Genomic DNA, 18,318 nt, shown 5'->3' on the forward strand with positions numbered 1-18,318 from the left:
ATGCTGGCTTGATCCCGATGCAGACTCTGTGCTCTGTCAAGCACAAACACGGAGGCGACACGACCGGTGACATCCGTGGCGCCGGGGCTGGCTTCGCTTCAGAAAACGGCACGATTCACTGCCTGAAGAAGTGGAAAAAAGGAGCGTGGCAGAAAAACGACCAATGGGAGTGAGTCATAGGAAGCAATCCCCCACCTACTGCTTGCCCTCCACTTCATACAGCCTTTCTTAGCTGCTCTTCCTTTCTGTCAGCGAGGGGCCTCGAAGGAGCCTTTGGCTGGTGGGTGTTGGGATCTACTGTTGTGTCACCCGGAGGCTGGCGCTGCACAGTGCTGAGTGCGCACCACTCCAGCTGCACGAAGCAGGCCTCTTCCAGGCTTCTTGGCTCTGAGTGATCACTGAAGCCAGGACCCCCCGACAACCTGTGACTGTGTTAGTGTGAACATCATAGTGCCGTCTATGCACTTTGATCCCTTGCTGGCTCCACCTCTCCCACAGGGTAACTGTCTGTCCATCCAGCTACCTGGCAGGGGAAATGCTGTGACCACCAAGGTGGATTTCCTACTGGCTGGGGAAGACCACGGAGGTGGCAGGGGGTAGCACCCTGACCAAGGTACTGCATAGCTAACCTCCCACTTTCACTTCCAGTGGAAAGATCTCAGCTATATGCTGACTTTATGGAAATGGAAGACTCCTTCTCGAGCTTGCTCCTGCGGCCATATGACTTTGGGCAAGCAAAACTCGGGGGCATCCAAATCCCAAGCCTCTAGGCACATAGGATGCCCATCAAAGGATTTGGGAGCATCTGAAGCCCCAGGTGGGGGTGGAGGATGCTTGCTGGTAGCAGGGCCACATTTGGCTCTTGAATGACTGATGGATTTGGAATTGATTTGGCTGACTTGGGCTTGAAAAAAATTCCTTAAAAAAAAAAAAAAATCCAGCTACCTGAAGAGCCTGTTACCTTGATATCTGTGCACAAAGTATCCAGGACTTGCAGGTATCTGATTTTCCTTGCAAATTTGGTAGGCTCTGAATAAATGGCATATAATCTAATGTGACTGTAAATGCTCCTTGAAGCATTTCATTGCTAATGAGCTGTAAAGGTAGCTGGATGGAGCAGCAGCAGGGCACAAGGTGATTAATACTGCCTCCGACCTCTGGGCATACACAATAAATATGGTTGCTGATGTACATATGATGCTCAGAGCACCCTACTGGGTAAAGTGCTGCTGAATGGTCATAGACACCGGGGACCTGTCGTGGCATTCATGGGAGACACCTGCTAAGTCAGTTGTGAAAAATGAGCTGCTTCTAGGCAGTGAAGTCACCTGCCTCAATTCTCCAAGGAGGCTCATCTGCTCCTGCTAACACCTCTCTGAGTCTGGAACAGTGCTAGGAAAAGCCGCAGAAGCAGAGGCTTGCAAATGCTCTGACGCCAGAATAACTAGTGCCATCCCTTTCAAACGCTTTCTGCTTTCTGTAGAACAGCAGGGAGCTTATTCCAGCAGCTTGCATGCTAGACTACAAACCTCTTTGGGGACAAAGCCATGTTCCTTTTGTGCACCGGAGAGAACAGCACACGGCAGGGGCTCGGTTCACAGCAGCCTATAAATGCTGTTAGGTTCTCCAGGATGAAAGGGCCTTGACTGAATGCCAGCAATCAATACAAGAAGCAAAACATTAACTGTGCTCTAGGTCCCGAGACAAACTTCTGGGCTGGGATCCAGTATGAAAGCTTATTCATAATCAATAATGTCAACTTGTGCCCTGCAGAAAAGGAGGCTGCGATATGAGTGGGACTCCATCGGCCTTCACCAGATTACTTTGAATGCAATCTGTTGTTTCACAAGGGCTGAATCTGACCTTTGCAGCATATTGCGATTTACTTTCTTTCCAAAGCACGCTGGTCACCAGTTCTTGGGTGCCCCCTGGCTCTGGGCAGGAGACGGCACTGCCCCGAGTTGCACGGTGCTGCTGGGTCAAAGCTGAATTCAGCACTTCAGGTCCCTCTCGGGTGTGTGAGCACTGCCACCAGGTGGACCCAAACACACAACCTCCCAGCCTGTCCCAGGAGTTTCTTGCCGGGAAGTTTTGAAGTGTTTTGTTCCAGGTGTTAAATGAGTGTAAAATGTCACCAGAATTTCCCAATTTGAGAGGCCGGCAGACTTCTTCTAACTCAGAAGGTATCTGAGTTAGATAAGAGATGAGATAAGAGATGAGATAAGGAAGATAACTCAGAAGGCATGTGAGTTAGATAAGATAAGAGCTGTCTCTCCAGGTTGTAGCCGTATTGGTCTAGAGGCAAAAAGAATTAAAACTCACGGGAGAGGTGGTATCTTTTATTAAACCAACTAGATATTTGCAAACCAATTATTGTATTTATCTGCAAGCTTTCGGGCACACTCGCCCTTCATCGGGCATACGTCTTTATGACAATGTTTTAACCATCATGACATGGGCAGGCCCATACATAAACTCATTCAACCAGAATCATGTTTTAAGCTGAAAGAGATTTAAAAAAAAAGTGAGCCGCTTACATGAAGAATGAGAAGATAATGGAGAATTGACACCCTTGGGCACCAGGACATACACTAAATACAGTCTGCCTTGGGCTAGCAAGACTTTTTCTCTTTGTCCTAGTTAGTTCATGCTTGTCCAGTGTAGGGGTCATTGTTTCTTACTGTGAAGCAGGGAGCAGTGGCCTCAGTCAAAGGCAAGAGTCTGATCTGGCAGGTGTAATCTGGCAATCCCTCTCTTCCCAGGCAACGATTTCAAGCAAATTTCTTCAGAGATCAGACATTGGAGCTTCAGTGTTTGCTTCTACAGTGAGTAATTTTATTTAGACGGGGGCCTGAGCTGCACAACTGAGATGAAGTTTCCTGACTTCTCTGATTCAGATCTGGGCGATGGACCTAATTTCTCTTGCTGTTTCCTCCTGACTTAGAAGGGCGAGCTCTTGGCCTGGGATAACTGGGGGAGGTGAGAGAGAGAAAATAGGTATGCGACTTCTCAAGTGTCCCAGGTACCTGAAGAACACTAGGCCTGTCTACCCTGAGGTTTTACACTCGTGCCAAACACTGCTGTATCTGAGTGCCTGCCGTGGAAAATCCAGTCCAACAGCAAAGTCCCCTTTATGGCATATTCCTGATACGCCCACCTGCATCCTTGCAGTCACCAACTTCAGTGTTCGAGCACAGCATGAGCCCAAGCCTTGCCAAATGCTATGCGAAGTCAACGCAAATAATTTATGGAGAGTTGGCAGGCACAGCCCCAGCTATCACTGCAGGAAGGCAATCCACAAGCAATACACAGCAGTCAGTTATTTTAATTGCGCTGATAAAATGCCTGCAAACTGAATGAGGCAGATGAAAAGGAACAGCTGTCGTCCGACAGCTGCCGGCCACTGCAGGATGTGACCACGGGGTGGAGAGGCAGAGCGCTTCATCGGAAAAGCTCTTGGCGTGGGATCCTGGCAGCACACCTTGCATCGCTTCTGTCCCCACTTCTGCGGGAGGACCTGGCAGCTGCTCTCCTCCACCCTCAATCAGCGACGGAGCCGAGGAGCGGCCGTGGATGGGGGCTGAGAAGCAGCTTTCCGAAGGGGAAGCGAATTCTAGTCGAGAGCTGAATCTGTTCTGGAAACCTATTCTGGGATTTCTATCCTGCATCCCGCCTGTTCTGGGAAAGGAAAGGAAAAGAAATCCTCAGTTGGGAGCTGAGTTTTCCAAAACGACTTCCTCTCTGTCGAAGCCGAAGAGGATCGGTGGAGCTGACGGGCGGCCCGTCGGGTTGCCGTCGAACTGGCTCGACGAGACCGAGTCGGTTGGGCTCAACAACAACAAAAAGCAATGTGCAGGGAGGTGGCAGGGCTGGGCGGGTGGGGCCAGGCTGCTTTGCAACAGCGATTCGGACGATTAAATATTTAGTTTTTAAATAACGTCGGTAGCAAGACGAGGCACGTGGGATGGGTATTTTCCCAGTGAGATTTGGCAAGGAACTTCCGCACTCACGGCAAGCTGACTTGAGTGCACTTATCTGGAGATAAGAGCCCTCTCTCCAAATTAGCACTCCTTTCCTGGGCCTTTCCCTTGAACTTTACTTCTAAAGGTGCCCACGCCCAAAAATTCAGGTTGGAATCTGGGTTCCTGACTCTTCTGGGCCTGTGGGTGTTTGATTGTAGGGTTTGGGCTCTCTCTGTCTGTAATAAAGAGACGGCAGCCCTCTTTTCCTCCCCTCCTTTGCATGTTTTCATCACTCAGCCGCCCGTGCCCGCAAATGGGAGACACCCAGTCGATCGCAAACCTGGCTCGAGTTGCTGTTCATCGCCCTGTCCTCCCCACTGTGACATACTCTGGTGGCCTGCTGCCGGCTTGCAGCGAACCTGGCACAGCTCAGCGCTGAAGGTGAAATGTTAGGCTAGCAGGACGGCCTTTCCGCACTACCGCAGGCCCGGCGCGATGTTGTATCACGAGTCCCTGACGGCCTGCTCTGTGGAGCCGTGGTCTGCTGGAGCCCCGGAGGACTCAAGTCCGAGCGGCGGGGCAGCGAAAGCATAGCCCTGCCATCCCAGACTGCCCATCGGGGCTGTGTCCCTGTACCACGTGCTGGCGAGTACACCACATCCACACTGACTGGGGCACGATCCAGCTTGGAGGAAACCTGGCTTTGCTGAAGGCTATGGTTATGCCTAATATTTGTGTTGTGAGACCGCTGAAGCCAAGCAGGCCGTTGCCCTGTTCTGCCAGCTTCTGTACAGATGTAGTAAATGACCCTCCCCAAGAATTTACAGACTGCAAGCCCAGGCTGAGCAGACAAGGGAGATAGTCGAGTCTAGCAAGAGCCAAGGGAGGAGATATGGTAGCAATAGTAAGAGGGGTGCAGTTCCTAGATGGGGAAGAGCTGGGATCCCTGGTCACCCGTGCAGAAGAGTTCACTTATAGGGGAGTAACAGCGTTAGCACTTGCATGACATCCTCCTTTAGGTGACTGTGATGCTGAGCTGTGTTGATCTGTCCTTTTTTTTATAGTAGAAATTAAACAACATTGTATAAGATGCACTGTGTGTAGCCCCTCATACCATACTGGGACATTACACCAAATTGATAAGCTAACAGTTGTTAATGGTGGGCAGTCCTCGGGGACGGGTGGTCAACAACTCAGCACATCCTGTCCTGATGTGCGTTGCTACTAATACCATACATTGCAGCAATCTCTCGTTAGTTCTTTAGAACCCATTAGAGTTAATCATTAAATCCCAACTAGAAACATGCTCCTCAGAAACAGCCCAGATAAGCTATCACTCTGCAAAGTTGCCTATATAAAGTTGGTCTAATAAAAGATATCGGATTTACCCAAAGAACCTTGTCTGCCTGTATAAAGCACCACACCAACCCCTCCTGCTTTTTATTGAACTGCAAAGTTACAGCTCTATTCAGCTTTCAGATGTGCCCTATATCTGCTCTTAACCTACATAACTGTACATGTATATTTGTTCAGTCTCTGCCTGCCAGACCCCAATTAGTGTTTTTCATGATAAATCAACCCAGTCTCACTGAACGGGACAAGATGAGACTGTATACTCCATTTCTAGGAATGAGGGGAAAAAAGGGCCTGGATTAGTTTCAAGGTCTTTGGTTAAGTCTGTGTCACTGGCAATTAGAAAATCAAAAGCTGGACTCATAAACTCAAGCACTTTTCATCTGCAAGAGTTTGTAATGAAGCCCACAAACAATGCCTTTCACGGAGTTTATCTTTGCCTTGTCTGCACTTGGCTAGTGCCCTGCTTCTGCAAAAGGGAATTTAGAGGTTCTAGCACCGTACTCGGCAAGAGGCTTAGGTGTACGAAGCATTATAGCATCTTTTAAAGCCCTGAAGTCACATGCGCTACAGTTATGAGGACTGTCGCTGAGCATCATTTTCACCATCTGGTTTCCTGAATTAAGCCTGAGTTTCTACCCACCATGTAACTGCTAGTATCCCAGACATGCAGCGAGTATGTAGGTTAGAGTGAAGATAAATTAATTCTTGGCATCTAAGGATTATGAGTTGCATAAGACTAAGAAAAAGTGTTGGCTCCCAGCAATTTGCTTGCATTGACAGGATGGCTTGCTCTGTCCATCCTGTGAGCAGTGACCTCCGTGAACATACCCACAAGGACGTCATGACTGAGGCTGTATTCGCGGCCCCCCTACAGCAAACACTGTGGAAGGAATATTTGCTGCTGCTGTGTGTGAATTGCCTCGGGAGCTGACAGGTTTAAACTAGCCTGATGCAGAAACAGAAGCATAAGAGGTTTCCACCCAGCTTTTAAGCCATTTGTTTTAACGTGCCAATGACTGACTTGAATAGAAAGCTAGCAACATATAACTGAAAGAGGTGCAGATGGCTCCAAGCTGAGCACAGACTGAATGGAGCAGTTTGCAGGAATATCCTTTGTAATGTGGCTCTCTCAAGGGGCTATCTCCATCTTTATTGATGGAGAGTCGATACAAAACGCAGGCTCATGGAGAATCAGGTCTTGGTGGTCACACTCCTCCCTCTTTGTCCTGGCAGAGGCCAGTCTCATCTTTCTATCATTACTCCACCATATGATCTTCTGCACCATAAAAGCTATTACCAAACGTATTTTGCTTCTCACGTATTCCCTGGACCGTCACAGCTCTGGCAACGCTGCTTCTCCTTCAGAACGGCCCAGATGAGGCAGGTGGGTTTTACTGGGTTCTTTCAAAAGAATTTGAGCCATTTCTCTGTAGCCTCCCGTGACCCCCAGATCACGCTTCTTATAAGGAGTGTTAACTTACTAGACATACTTTAGCGGCACGGATCCTGGACCAGCCTTCACCTAAGAGTAACCTGAGCTTGTTTATTTGAGCAGCAATGTGGAGAATCTGCCAGTCTTCCCTCAAAGAGCTTTTGTGTCTGAAGCAAGACCTCAGCCTCATAGGCAACGCATAGGGCGGGGGGGCATGTGCCCCCCTGGACAGGGCCGCCACCAGTGGCACCTGTGGGTGCCCCTCCCAGACTCGGGAGGCACCAGTCTCTCAACACTTTCTTTGATAAAGGAAATGTCTTAGGTGCAAGAGGTCAGGTTGTCTAATCAAACTTAGGGGATATTATGGCATCACATTTGCCATGAGCTGGGGTTAGGGATCGGTTAAGCTGCATGAGAGAGGTCTCACTTCCTGGAGCTACACCCATGCATGCCAGCTGTGGATCCAGCCCAGTGCCCAGCCACTAGAAAGGGAGCTTAAAAAGCTAACAGGAGAATAGCCGCTCAACACCAATATCACACTTCTCTGAATTAACTCTGCATGTCTCGGCTTTCCAGATGGTGCTGACTCACTGCTGTTGGGCCTTTAATCGTTTGGTTTTAGCCCTGGCCTGTGAGCAGATGTTACTGTTTATCCTGCAAACAGCAGTTTTCAGGCTGGATCTGTTGACGAGTCATTAGGAACCAGCCCCCCTATCCCCACAAAGGGCACGCGGGCTGGGCTGGGCTGGGGCCGTGACACCGTGACACTTAGTGCTGCCTGGGGTCAGCCCTGGTAGGAAGCAGCATTGCTGGGTGAATCACTCTCACAGGGAGGGTGCAACAAATTCCAGCAGTGGTTCTTGCAACAGCTGGGAGTCTCTCTCTGCACCCGGCGTCACCCAGAGCAGATGTGGCCGCAGAGCAGTGCGGTTAGCTGCGTCTCAGCCTCATGGGGTGGGGAGGATGGGAATGGGATAGAGCAGCTCCTCCTAACACCTCTTTTGGGATCAACCCAGAAGCACATGGAGCCAAGCCAAGATCACCAGATAGGCAAGGACACACAAGGAGCTCCTGGCTGAGTGGGCCCTGTTCAGCTCCCTGTGCAGGCCATCTGGATACGCAAGGCCTTTAAGGACTTTCCAGGCATCCCTTCTGCAGAGGGCTCCTGGAGGAAAGAAGCAGCCCCCTTTCTGCAGAGCCTCCTGTGCCTAGGCATATGGCCCAGACTGGGACAAGATATGGCCCCTTTGCAGACCTCTAGGTCAGTGTTACTGTAGGACGACAAAGCGGGACTTCCCAAACCGGGAGCATTCCCGTGGTCAGCCTGATGCCAGGAGCAAAATCAGGTTGTGAAACTTGCAAGTTAGCAAAGCTCCTTTAGGAAAACTCTCAAACGCCCGCACTTGCCACTAATGGATCCGTGGATATTTAATGCCAGCTGACCCGGCTGTAATCAGCATGACTCACCTTCATTTCCTCTCGGTGGCATGTGGGAATGGGTAAATATTAGCCCATTAGCAATTTGGTAATCAGGTGTCTTTCTCTGATGTCTTTGGATTCATTTTAGGGGGCAGTACTAGTTTTCTTTCCTATTTTTTTTTTTTTTACCTGTTGTGAGCTGCAGGGACTGCAGCGACTTTTGCAGACTCTTTGGCGATTGCACAAGGATCTTCTTTTTAAACAAAAAATGGGTCTTGAATCAAAATTATAGGTTCCAAGTGGAAACCAGGCTCTGGATTTAGCATTTCTTAAAGTGCTGTTTGCTTTACCTTTGCATTTAAAAAAGTTATTGCTTAATTTCCCTGTAGGGTTGGCTGTGTTAAGTAACAAGCCAAAGATACTTGAAAATCATTGGCAGAGGTATTGCTTTAAAACCTTTGTTTCCAAGATGCAGCATTTCCATTTTACATCATATTGAAAGCTTTCATGTTGTTGGTTGTAGCCACGTTGGTCTAAGGGCATAGGCAGACTTTGAGTAAATGTGATATCTTTTATTAGACCAACTAAATATTTGGAAAAATTGTGCTTTGCAAGCTTCTGGGCACAAACACCCTGCTTCAGGCATAGGGAGAGTCTGCTGGTGTTGTGTTCTCCATGGTGGAAGAGAAGCCAATCTGCAAAATGCAGGTCTGTGAAAATGCAAATGTGTGGCAGTGAGGATCAGAGGGAATGAGAGACAATCGGTGTGCGATAGGTAGGTGGGAGGAAAGGGGAAATGTTGAACTGATGACAGAAAGTAGCTGGTAAAATGCAGACAGATAACTTGGTGTTATCGGATAACAGGCAGGTTATCATGTGCCATAAATCCAATGTCTATATTTAATCCATGATTTTTTATATCCAGTAGACTAATGAAGTAAAGTTTATAGGCTTGTTTATGAAAGGTGGTTTGTAAATTCCCTTTGAGGAGCAGAACCGAGATTGGAGAGAGTGGTTTTCTTGTGAGAAATGTGCCCCAGCAGGTAATTGTGTATTTTTGTCTTTGATAGATTTTGGGTGTGCACTCATTTTTTTAATGCGTGTATTGAAAGCTTGCACTATTTTAGCTATTCAGATGCCTGCCTGGGTATATGGATGCTTGCTTTACGCATCGGTCTGGACTTGAAAGTGTGAACATGGACTGAGATGAGATTTCCCTGCAAGGGTAAAAGCCCAGCCTGCAGAAAGGACCCCTCCTGCATGGCTGGCGGCACCCCTCAAATCTCTGGCTGATGAGAAATGCTAATGACTTGGGGTCCAATTCCACTCTGCTCAGAAGAATGGAGAAGTAGCAACAACGGCAGGACTTGCCCCAGGTGGTATTTTCCCAAAGCCCTCGTGGCTTGTGGACACCCAGTGTGAGCCAGAGAAGGCCCAATTAGAGGCCAGGCTACGGGGTGTGCACCATCCCAAGCAACGTGCCAAGTTGGACACCCACCGCGAGAACTTGCCTGATAGGGGTCGAAGTTCCTGTTCTTTTAATTCCTACTGAAAAGGTGTAGCATGGGCAGAGCCGGTCAGGCATGCTGCAAAGATGCACAAGATACTTCCACTACCCCTATCAATTATTTCTATAGACTGTCTAGGGAGAACAAGCTCACATTGGGAATTCAAGGTGCAAAATCCTACTAAAATACAGAGGGAGGCCAGCAGCGGCAGCCTACTCAAAAGAGCAAGTCTGAACGGAGGAAGTTACAGGTAGATTCAGAGATGCTGGGCCAGCTGCAGTGCAAGGGCAAGGCTGCAGAGAAAGTGGAGTGATTTGTAGACCGCCAGGCTGGTGACTATAGGTGTCGAGCTCACGCAGAATAGGGCATTCTGTGAAATCAAAGACGACTGATCTTGGCAGACTCGAGCCAAGCTCTCCTCAAATGATCCAGGCCTCCTTTCAGCCTTGTTCTCCTCTAGGAATTCCTTAATGGTTACTCATCAGTTAGTTGGGAGACAATGTTTTCCCCATCAACACCAGAGGTTGCTGGAGGTGGTGGGAAGAGCTGCCTGTCATCCCACACGCTCCCATCAAAGCTGCAGAGGCCCAGGTTGCTGTGTGCAGCAGGCAGACCTCAGGACTTCGAGTAGAGCCCCTCTGCACAAACACTTGCAAGACTAGCACCATATGTGTACCCCTAAGATGACCGCGTGTAGAGCTAAACGCAGACCACATTGGGTATAGCTATGCCGAGAACACGGCCTGCCCTTCTAACCCGACTCCAGGTACCAACAGAGATGCATGTTTGGATCTGTTAAGACCCATACTCCGCCGCGAGGCTGACGTGCTCTCGCAATTTATATAACATAGCAAGAGCAACTGCAAACAGACCCCCGCCCCCTTCTTTAATCATACACAAATTGCTCCCTGGACTTGCTCCATGTGACTACAGAACTGCAATTTTTATGTGTTAAAGAGAAAGTGGGGATATATTAACGTCTATGCTATGCTCAGCCCTGGAAAACCAGCGCGGGTGGGAAGGCAGCAGAGAGGGAATAGGAGGTTAAAGCTGCACTGGATATTCACAGCCACTATTATGGAAATAACAAAATACAGGGGCTGTCCACATAGGCTTAAAGAACAGAGCAGGTTACCATAAAACTGAGCATTGCTGTAGTATGGATCAGAATCGTTTCAGACATGTGCATGGACAAGATACCCCATCTTCAAGGTATTCAGCTTCATGCTACTACAGCACCCTGGTCTCGGTGAAGATCTGCTACCTATCCAAGTGACAGGAAGCTGGTGGTGACTTTTCACTGGCAACAGGCATTTTAAGAGTTTATTTCTTCCTATTGCCACCAAGCAAGGCGGAAGCTGCATTACTGTCAGCAGATCTTAGAAACATCTTCAAGCCATAAAAAAAAAAAAAAAATCCACTTCTAGTTTCTGCTACTCTAAGTATAGTAAGTAGTGGTATCTAGTTTACCTATTAGCATACTATTTCGAGCTAGTTAAAACAGAGGGCACATCTTGAAGTCACCAGCTGATACTCCCCCCACTGCTAAAAGGTTTGTCTCGCTTATGATGGAAGATGTTGGGGAGGGAAGACATTTGGAATAGGTTGAGGTGGAATAAAATCTGAGAAACATGGAGGGCTAGGGTGAGGTCTTGTATTCAGCCCAGTGAAGCTCTAACTGTATTTGCTCCACAAAGTGACACCACTCCAGACTACATTTCCAACAGGCAGATTCTTCAGTGCATGGACATACACCATGTACAGGCCACTGCTTGCAAAATGCTGCTCGCCCTGTGACTAATTGATGTGTTGACCATGTTGCCCGTGGAGACATGCATCCTTGTAAGTTCTTGTATTGGGGCAAGACTGCATTGCTCAGGCTTGTTGCTAATTAATTACCCCCACTGAGCTATAAAAATTAGCAGAGGGTATTGTGTGCAGAGCCAAGACCAAAGATTGGGAAGTTTTAGTTCAAAGACTGACAGTTATTAAGAAGCTGTAGCTAGTCTACAATGCCCGGCCATATAATTCCAGTGCAGCTCGATGAAGTCTTTACTCCATCCAGTACAGTCTTTCCGTCTTAGTGGGACTGTGCCCTACCGCATCAAGGCAAGCAAGTGGAGACATTACAGGAATGAGAGAGTTTTCCCAAAATTACAGTAAATGCTACATTAAGCTGGTGCTAAGTTCTCAGGTTGCACAACTGATGCAGACATGACCATTCCTCTGTCTCTGTTCAGATTAAAACTCAAGGGGGGGGGGAAAAAAAAAAAAAAGGCTTGTTCATCTCACCCTTCCTGGATTTTACTATTGCCAAATATTGCTGTCTTTATAACAAGGAAATCCAGACTGCGCAGTCATTATCTGGCCATATAAAATACTTTATTGTAGACATTCAAAACACCTCCTTCTTGTAAAAGGCACGTAACAAAAATTAACAGAGGGCATCAGTAGAAGTTCATGCACCTGGGTATGAGAAATGCCAGACACAAGATGAACGTTCATTAGAGTGAACAAGTCATCATCTGCTGCTCCAACCTGCCCTTTGTGCTGGCCAGCACTTCTGCTTCGGATACCTCAACAAGTTCTGAGCACTATCAAGCGTGCTCCCTTCTCACCCATACCCTAGCTCTCCCACCCTGAGTTTACCCTGCTTAAAATATTGGGTGCACTGACTGCCCTGGCAGGTGCACGTGTATCCCTCACGGGCTGCACGTGTCCATTGGAGCCCAAAAGTCTCTACTGGAGCTTTAGCCGCATGTAGCCTGTTGTGAGACGTCACTTCTCCATGCAGCCAGAGCCTGTGGTTTCCCGGTGACACAAGCCAGTCAGTGCAATAAAACCTGTAGGAGATTACTCCCATCTGCTCACTTGTTCCTGTCACGTATAAATAGTTTGCATACATACACACACACAACATACACTGCTATGTACACGCCACGTCACTTGATTTGGTAGGAAGCGTCAGCAGTTCTAGTGGCCGGGCTGGTTCAGGCTGCCCTCCCGAGACCAAGGGCAGGGAAGCAACGGCTAAAGATGCTCCTTCTCATGCTCTCCATTTAAAGGGCTCCGAGATCATCTAGCGAGTGCTCCCAGACTTTGCCACCCATGGAGTCTGCCCTGTTGCATTAAATAAAGCGTCTGCAAAGGCAGAGAAGTTCTGGCGTGGGACATGACAGCAGGGGTGTGACCACGCCGAGGGCGAAGTACAGGGCTACTCCTTCAGCAGGCCAAGCTTTTTCAGAGCCTCCCTCCGGTGCTCGTCCGTGGCGCCCTTCGGGGCAATCTTGACACTGATGCAAGGAGGCCGGGCCAGCTTGGAGTAGTTCTGCAGTGAGTCAGATCGTCTCTTGTCGCTTTTCGACAGCTCCACCTTGCCAACTTGGTGCTCCTGGAGGTGGCCAAAGTCCTTCCCCATGCCCAGCGAAGCCGGACGTGGGCGGCTGCTTTTGAGAAAGCTGGGCGTGATCTTGTCGATAAAGGACGTTTTGCCCAGCGAGCTGCTGTTCTTAACGTTTTGGTCCTTGCTGCTGGAGATGTAGCTGCTCAGGCCCACGCCAGAGCGCTCCAAGGTGTTGGATTTGAAGTGCAACTGCCTCAGGCCTGGAGCAACCTTCTCTGGTCCGCTGAAGCTTGGGTCATGGGGTTGGCTCTTGTTAGCAATGAAGTGGACTCCTTTATCGCTGGCTATGTCGTCTCTGCTAGCTGCCCTAGGAATGAAGAAAGGGGCCTCCTTTGGTTTGGGAGAAGTGGCAGGTTTAACATGGGCATCGGGTGCCCTTCCTTTATCCCGTGGAAGTCCCAGCTTCTCCAAAGCCTCCCGCCTGGCTCTCTCCTGTTCTTTAGGGTCAAGATGCCCCGCGGTGTCGCTGGCTGCAGCAGTGCTGGGTTTGTGGCTGGTTGGTGGTTGAGACAGTGCTTTTATCCTGTGGCTGGGGTCTATAATGAGGGGCACTGGATTGTTTTTGCTGGTTTTAAGGATAATATTTGGGGGCAGTTTCCTTGGCTTGGGGGCCGTGGGAGGCCCACGCTTGAGGTCTGAATCCAGGGCAGCCTCTTCTGTTGCTGAATGCTCTTGGCTGCCTGGAGGGATAGTGTCTCTCTGCAGACCCATCTCACAAGGCTTAGGTGCTGCTGGGCTTGGAATAGCTACTTCTTTCTGCGGCAACTCTGCCTCTTCCGGGGCAGGATGCTGAGACGCAGCCCGAGGCCGATTGCTCTCTGCCTCCCCATATTCCTTCTTGGCCTCGGACTCAGAGGACCGATCTTTGCTGCTGTTACCAGATCCCTTGCTAGCTATTTGCTGATTATTCATCATTACAGGGTCCTGGAAATTTTCAGGGGGTTGTATAATTATGGACTCCAGTGGCTTCTCCTTCATACTCCAGTTGGGTTGGTCACTGGACATGTCCTTTATCCCTTCTTTCTTGGGAGATGTCCAAGATGACTTCCCTGTTTCCTGAGCTGTCGGAGTTGGACCCTCCACCCTGAGGTCAGTGGCTTTGCAGACAGAAGCCTTGTTTGTGTGTGCACTCACTACGCTGGCATCCCTTGGGAGGTTGCAACAGCCTGAGCTGGAAACCAGTGCTGGGGCAGATCTTGAGAGAGCAGACACACTTGGGTCACCCTTTTGTTGAACTTCATGCCACTGAGCAAGACTTTCACTGCGAATCCTATTGTCCGGATCTAGAAGAAGAAGAGGTAGCAGTAAGTATGTGGAGCAGGGCACAAGCACCCTGCTGTTTTCTGTGTAGTGTCTAGCAATGCCCACTCCCCAGTTAAAAGGTTGATGGTCCACCCTCCCCACGCCGACAGGGTGCAAGGGGAATGCTTGCAGCTGACAAGATACAGACTTAATTACAACAATATATCTGTGTGTGCAAGAAGCAAAAGAAAAGCTGTTTTGCCCTGAAGAGCAATTTACTTTACTGGTGGGGGGAAATCAAGAGTCTAATGCCGAGTACTGACCCACACAAGCCTCTCATCTCATCCCCTCCCCTATCCCCAGCAGACTTCAGTTGGCCAATACCAGGTTTTCATTTATGAATGCGGAGAGCTGATGCAATGCTACTTGCCCTCCTGCTAACATTAACTTTGGCCAGGAATGAGTCTTAAAAAATACAAGCCCTGTGGCAGATAAAGCAGGGAGCTGTCTGAGGATCTAAATGCAAGCTCAGCCTTACCCTTTGGAATAACCTCTCTCTTTGACCAGGTCTTTGAAGGCTCAGCATAGTCAGTCTCGTCAGTAGAGACCCCACTGTCTGCTTCTGCATCCAGAGAATCAATGGTTTCTTCTAGGAACATCAAACATTCCTTTTCCTCCACAGATAAATAGTCATAATTGTTATCGCTCTAGAAAATAAAAAGGAGACACCGACGTATGGGAGATGTGCAAGGCATCACGCTGTTTAACAGAATCACTTGGAGTTTAAGGCAGACATGTAGCAAAATAGGACTCTCCGCTCCCAGTTCTCATCCCTGGAACCAAACTGTTGAATACTCAGAAGTCAGCACCAACAGCTAGTGAAAACCCAGCCAGTTGCTCTTAGAAGCGAAGTGCAGACACATCACTTCTGGGCATCGTTATCATTTGGCAGGCTGATCAAATAGCGCTGAATAGTTACCATTCCTAATTTAACTATACAATTTGGCCATCAACGGTGTTTCCTAGTTCTCCTTTGAAGCACTGATAGATGTATGACGTGCACTGCTAGCTAGTCGTATCACAGGCCAACCACGTCTGTATGGATCAAATCTGGAAAGCTTGTCAAAGCATCCAGCTATTCAGCAGCTTGTTTGTTGATGGTGCTGCTTCTCCCAGTTGTCTCCTGCTTTTCAAGTGCTTCTGTGAGATTCAACCTGATCTGCACTGGACCGCATACACCCCTATCTTGTGTCAAGTCCTCCACCATGTAATATAGTAACCAGCTGGCCCATCCCTGGTAATTACACGTGCATCTGTTGCTGATGCACAAGAGAAGGCAGGGAGGACCAACTGAGAGTTGCAATTAGTACACCTCAATTATACTCCAAATCAGACAGGATGTAATTAATCTTCCCCAGCCTGACATGGTTGATACAAACAGGTACGGACAGACTGAGCAATAGTATGCATTTGCATCATGGGCCCAATTAATTCCTGGCTTAATTATTGTGTGGTAAGTTAGGGATGAGAATGGTTTATGGCTATTTTAGATGGAGCTGCCTTTGTTACAGTCTAGTGGGTGCGTGGCATATCAGCACTCCACCGCCAGCTTGCTTGGTTCTTCACAGGTGATGCATCCAGCCAGACTTAACCTTGCCTTGTGTCCCCGGGAAGCCCAGCTGCACGTGGACCTTACGGAGGACAGTGGTGGCAGTGGAAGTGCTTTAACCCAGCCCAGAGCTCAAGGGCTCACGATCCAACTACCCCCTGCCCTCGACTCCACACAAGCGACCTCCACTGTTTGAACTGCACCAGGCTGGAAGTGGGCAGGACCTACAGCTCCTTGGGGCAGGGCTGCGTTTTGCTTGTTCAGCTCCCAACGCAGCAGACCCTTGTCTGGGACCGAGGCTTCCACCCGCCGCCACAGTAAGTGTTGATCTGAAGTAGAGCACAGTCCTTTGTGCCAACCTACACTCTCTCGTCAGAGGCTTGTAGTGTCCCTGGTTGCTGAATCTGCAGCTCAAAATTAGCAGCAAATCAAGCGAAGGTTATGTGAATGTTACTTACGCATCCAGAGTGGTTGGAAGCGGTGCTGCCCATGCTGTCGCAGCTGCCAGAATCTTGGCCGGCCATCCCTAGCCACAACTCTTCCTTAGGCATAGCACAGATCGCCTGGGCGAGAGCTTCCAAGTCAACCTGGGGAAAGAAAGCAGCGTCAAGAGGTGCATTCGTTCAGTTTCGAACCGCGCTAGAGCCCACGCGAAGAAAGCAATCAGGACTGCAGGACTGTTAGGTGCAGACATGTGCCATTCTCCAAAGCTGCTCAGCAGCTAAAGGGGCGGATTTCAGATACGCACGCACACGTCTATGAGCTAAAATCCTCCAGCCGGGTCACTAACAATAACACGGCAAGGACTAAAGTTTGTCGAGAGGTAATCAAGCACCTCACCCTATGGCTCGGTCACAAACGTGGGTGTGCATTCGTGGCACAGGCTGTAGCTGGTATAAAGCCCGACACCTCTGAGAAGTTCTGCCTTGTCGGCTGAGAGATACATGTGCCAGTTATGTCAGAGGGTCTTGCTTCCTGCAAATCCAGACTCACAGGCCACGACAGACTCTCCAGTAACTCATTTGCTGGTTGTAGCATGCCTTCTGCTACAACATTTCACGGGTGCTCGAGCGTTCAGACCTATGCCAATTCACCTTTTCCCTGGGTCAGTGGCGGCCCAAATATACAGGGAAGCCAGAGGACTTTTCACCAAGTTATCTTTCGTCTCAGGATCTGGAGCACTCTGCAGAGGGCGGAGCGTATTACAGACTCCCTTTTTAGATGCAGGAACAGCGGTTATGCAACTTGTTCGAAGACGTGATTCAATGGCAGAGTTGAAAATGGAAGCTATTTTCTCCCCGATCTAGCTGCTAGGCCGGGCAGCTAGCGTCCCTGCGGGCAGACCCCTATAATGCTGCGTATTCCCGACGCTCCCTTAGCTTTGTCATGTTTTAAAAAGCAGTCCCGGAGCCGAGAAACACAATCCCCTCCCAGCCTGAGCGACCGCTGTTCAGATTCAGACCCAGCTCAGTAGGAAGCCCCTATAGTCGGTGTCAAATAAAAAAAAAAAGCTGTGAATACTGTGCTCATCATTCTGGCAAAATGGTGTCTGCAGAGACACTGCATCTTCAGTCCTAGGAACAGCCAGGAAGTGCTACCTGAATGAGGCCTGCCTCCATTTCTCAAGGCTGCATTTTTAGGTATCGTAACTCTTTTCCTTTAATACCAGCAGGTGCTTGAATGCACCTTGAAACGTGCACAAGGCGAGGAGCAAGAGCACAGCTCAGCAAAACATACATGTATTATCACCTAGCTCCTGAAAGATTTCTACCTCCTCAGGCATTGTAAACAATATATATCTCCTCTGTCTGAGTTTGCTGACATATACTGTTTTTAGCCAACTGCATGTGCCAGCTTTTCACACAACAGCTTTATGAAAGTCATAGATATCATGAAAGCGTCAGGGAAGATAGGAAGTTTGAAGTATAAGGTGCACCCACACGCACGCAGATAGCCTTTTATAAGCTTAACCCTGAACTGTGCTGCCAAGCAGTTAGGGTGCATGACTATCTCCTCCAAGTTTAACAAAGGACAAATGTTCAGTGGGGACAGTTATTTACAGACATAAAACCTGAGAGGTTATAAAATTGCTTCACGCAGTTTGCCCAGTCCATTTACAAAGAACATCGATAAGTATCTCTTTTCTGCAGCACTTCATGAGTCCATCGCGAGAGGAGGACCAGACATGAAGCCAGCATTGCCCCCCCAGCAGGAAAACCAAAGCAGCCTGTTGCCATACAGCCTGGTGAGGCTTTCAGCACTGCCACAGCTACTTTTTTGCAACAGCCTCCAAATGCTGCATCTAGTAACAGATGAACAAAACTGGTTTACCATCCCTGAAGAAGCCATTAGGGAGTCAGGCTGTAAAAAGACTGGGGGGGGGGGGG

The 18,318-nt window shown here is 49.0% G+C and overlaps 1 protein-coding gene and 1 long non-coding RNA gene across 4 annotated transcripts in view; one reads left to right on the forward strand and one right to left on the reverse strand.

Annotated features, from left to right (window-relative positions):
• Positions 1-984: 984 nt before the first annotated feature.
• Positions 985-18,318, forward strand: part of LOC109295265 — an 18,335-nt gene continuing 1,001 nt past the window's right edge. The window contains exons 1-2 of the long non-coding RNA XR_002096704.1: positions 985-997; positions 7,602-7,606. This is a non-coding gene — a long non-coding RNA (uncharacterized LOC109295265). The remainder of the gene's footprint in view (positions 998-7,601; positions 7,607-18,318) is intronic.
• CUNH1orf116 (chromosome unknown C1orf116 homolog) overlaps positions 12,431-18,318 on the reverse strand; it is an 8,092-nt gene continuing 2,204 nt past the window's right edge. For all 3 annotated transcript variants that reach the window (XM_019514026.1, XM_019514024.1, XM_019514025.1), the window contains exons 2-4: positions 16,390-16,518; positions 14,861-15,029; positions 12,431-14,363 (exon numbers count right to left, since the gene is read on the reverse strand). In XM_019514026.1, coding sequence (XP_019369571.1) covers positions 12,892-14,363; positions 14,861-15,029; positions 16,390-16,482 — 1,734 coding nt within the window. In that variant the 5' untranslated portion in view covers positions 16,483-16,518 and the 3' untranslated portion in view covers positions 12,431-12,891. The remainder of the gene's footprint in view (positions 14,364-14,860; positions 15,030-16,389; positions 16,519-18,318) is intronic.

This window comes from Gavialis gangeticus, unplaced genomic scaffold (genome assembly GCF_001723915.1).
Source record: "Gavialis gangeticus isolate Ggan-Ray unplaced genomic scaffold, GavGan_comp1, whole genome shotgun sequence".
NCBI lineage: Eukaryota > Metazoa > Chordata > Crocodylia > Gavialidae > Gavialis > Gavialis gangeticus.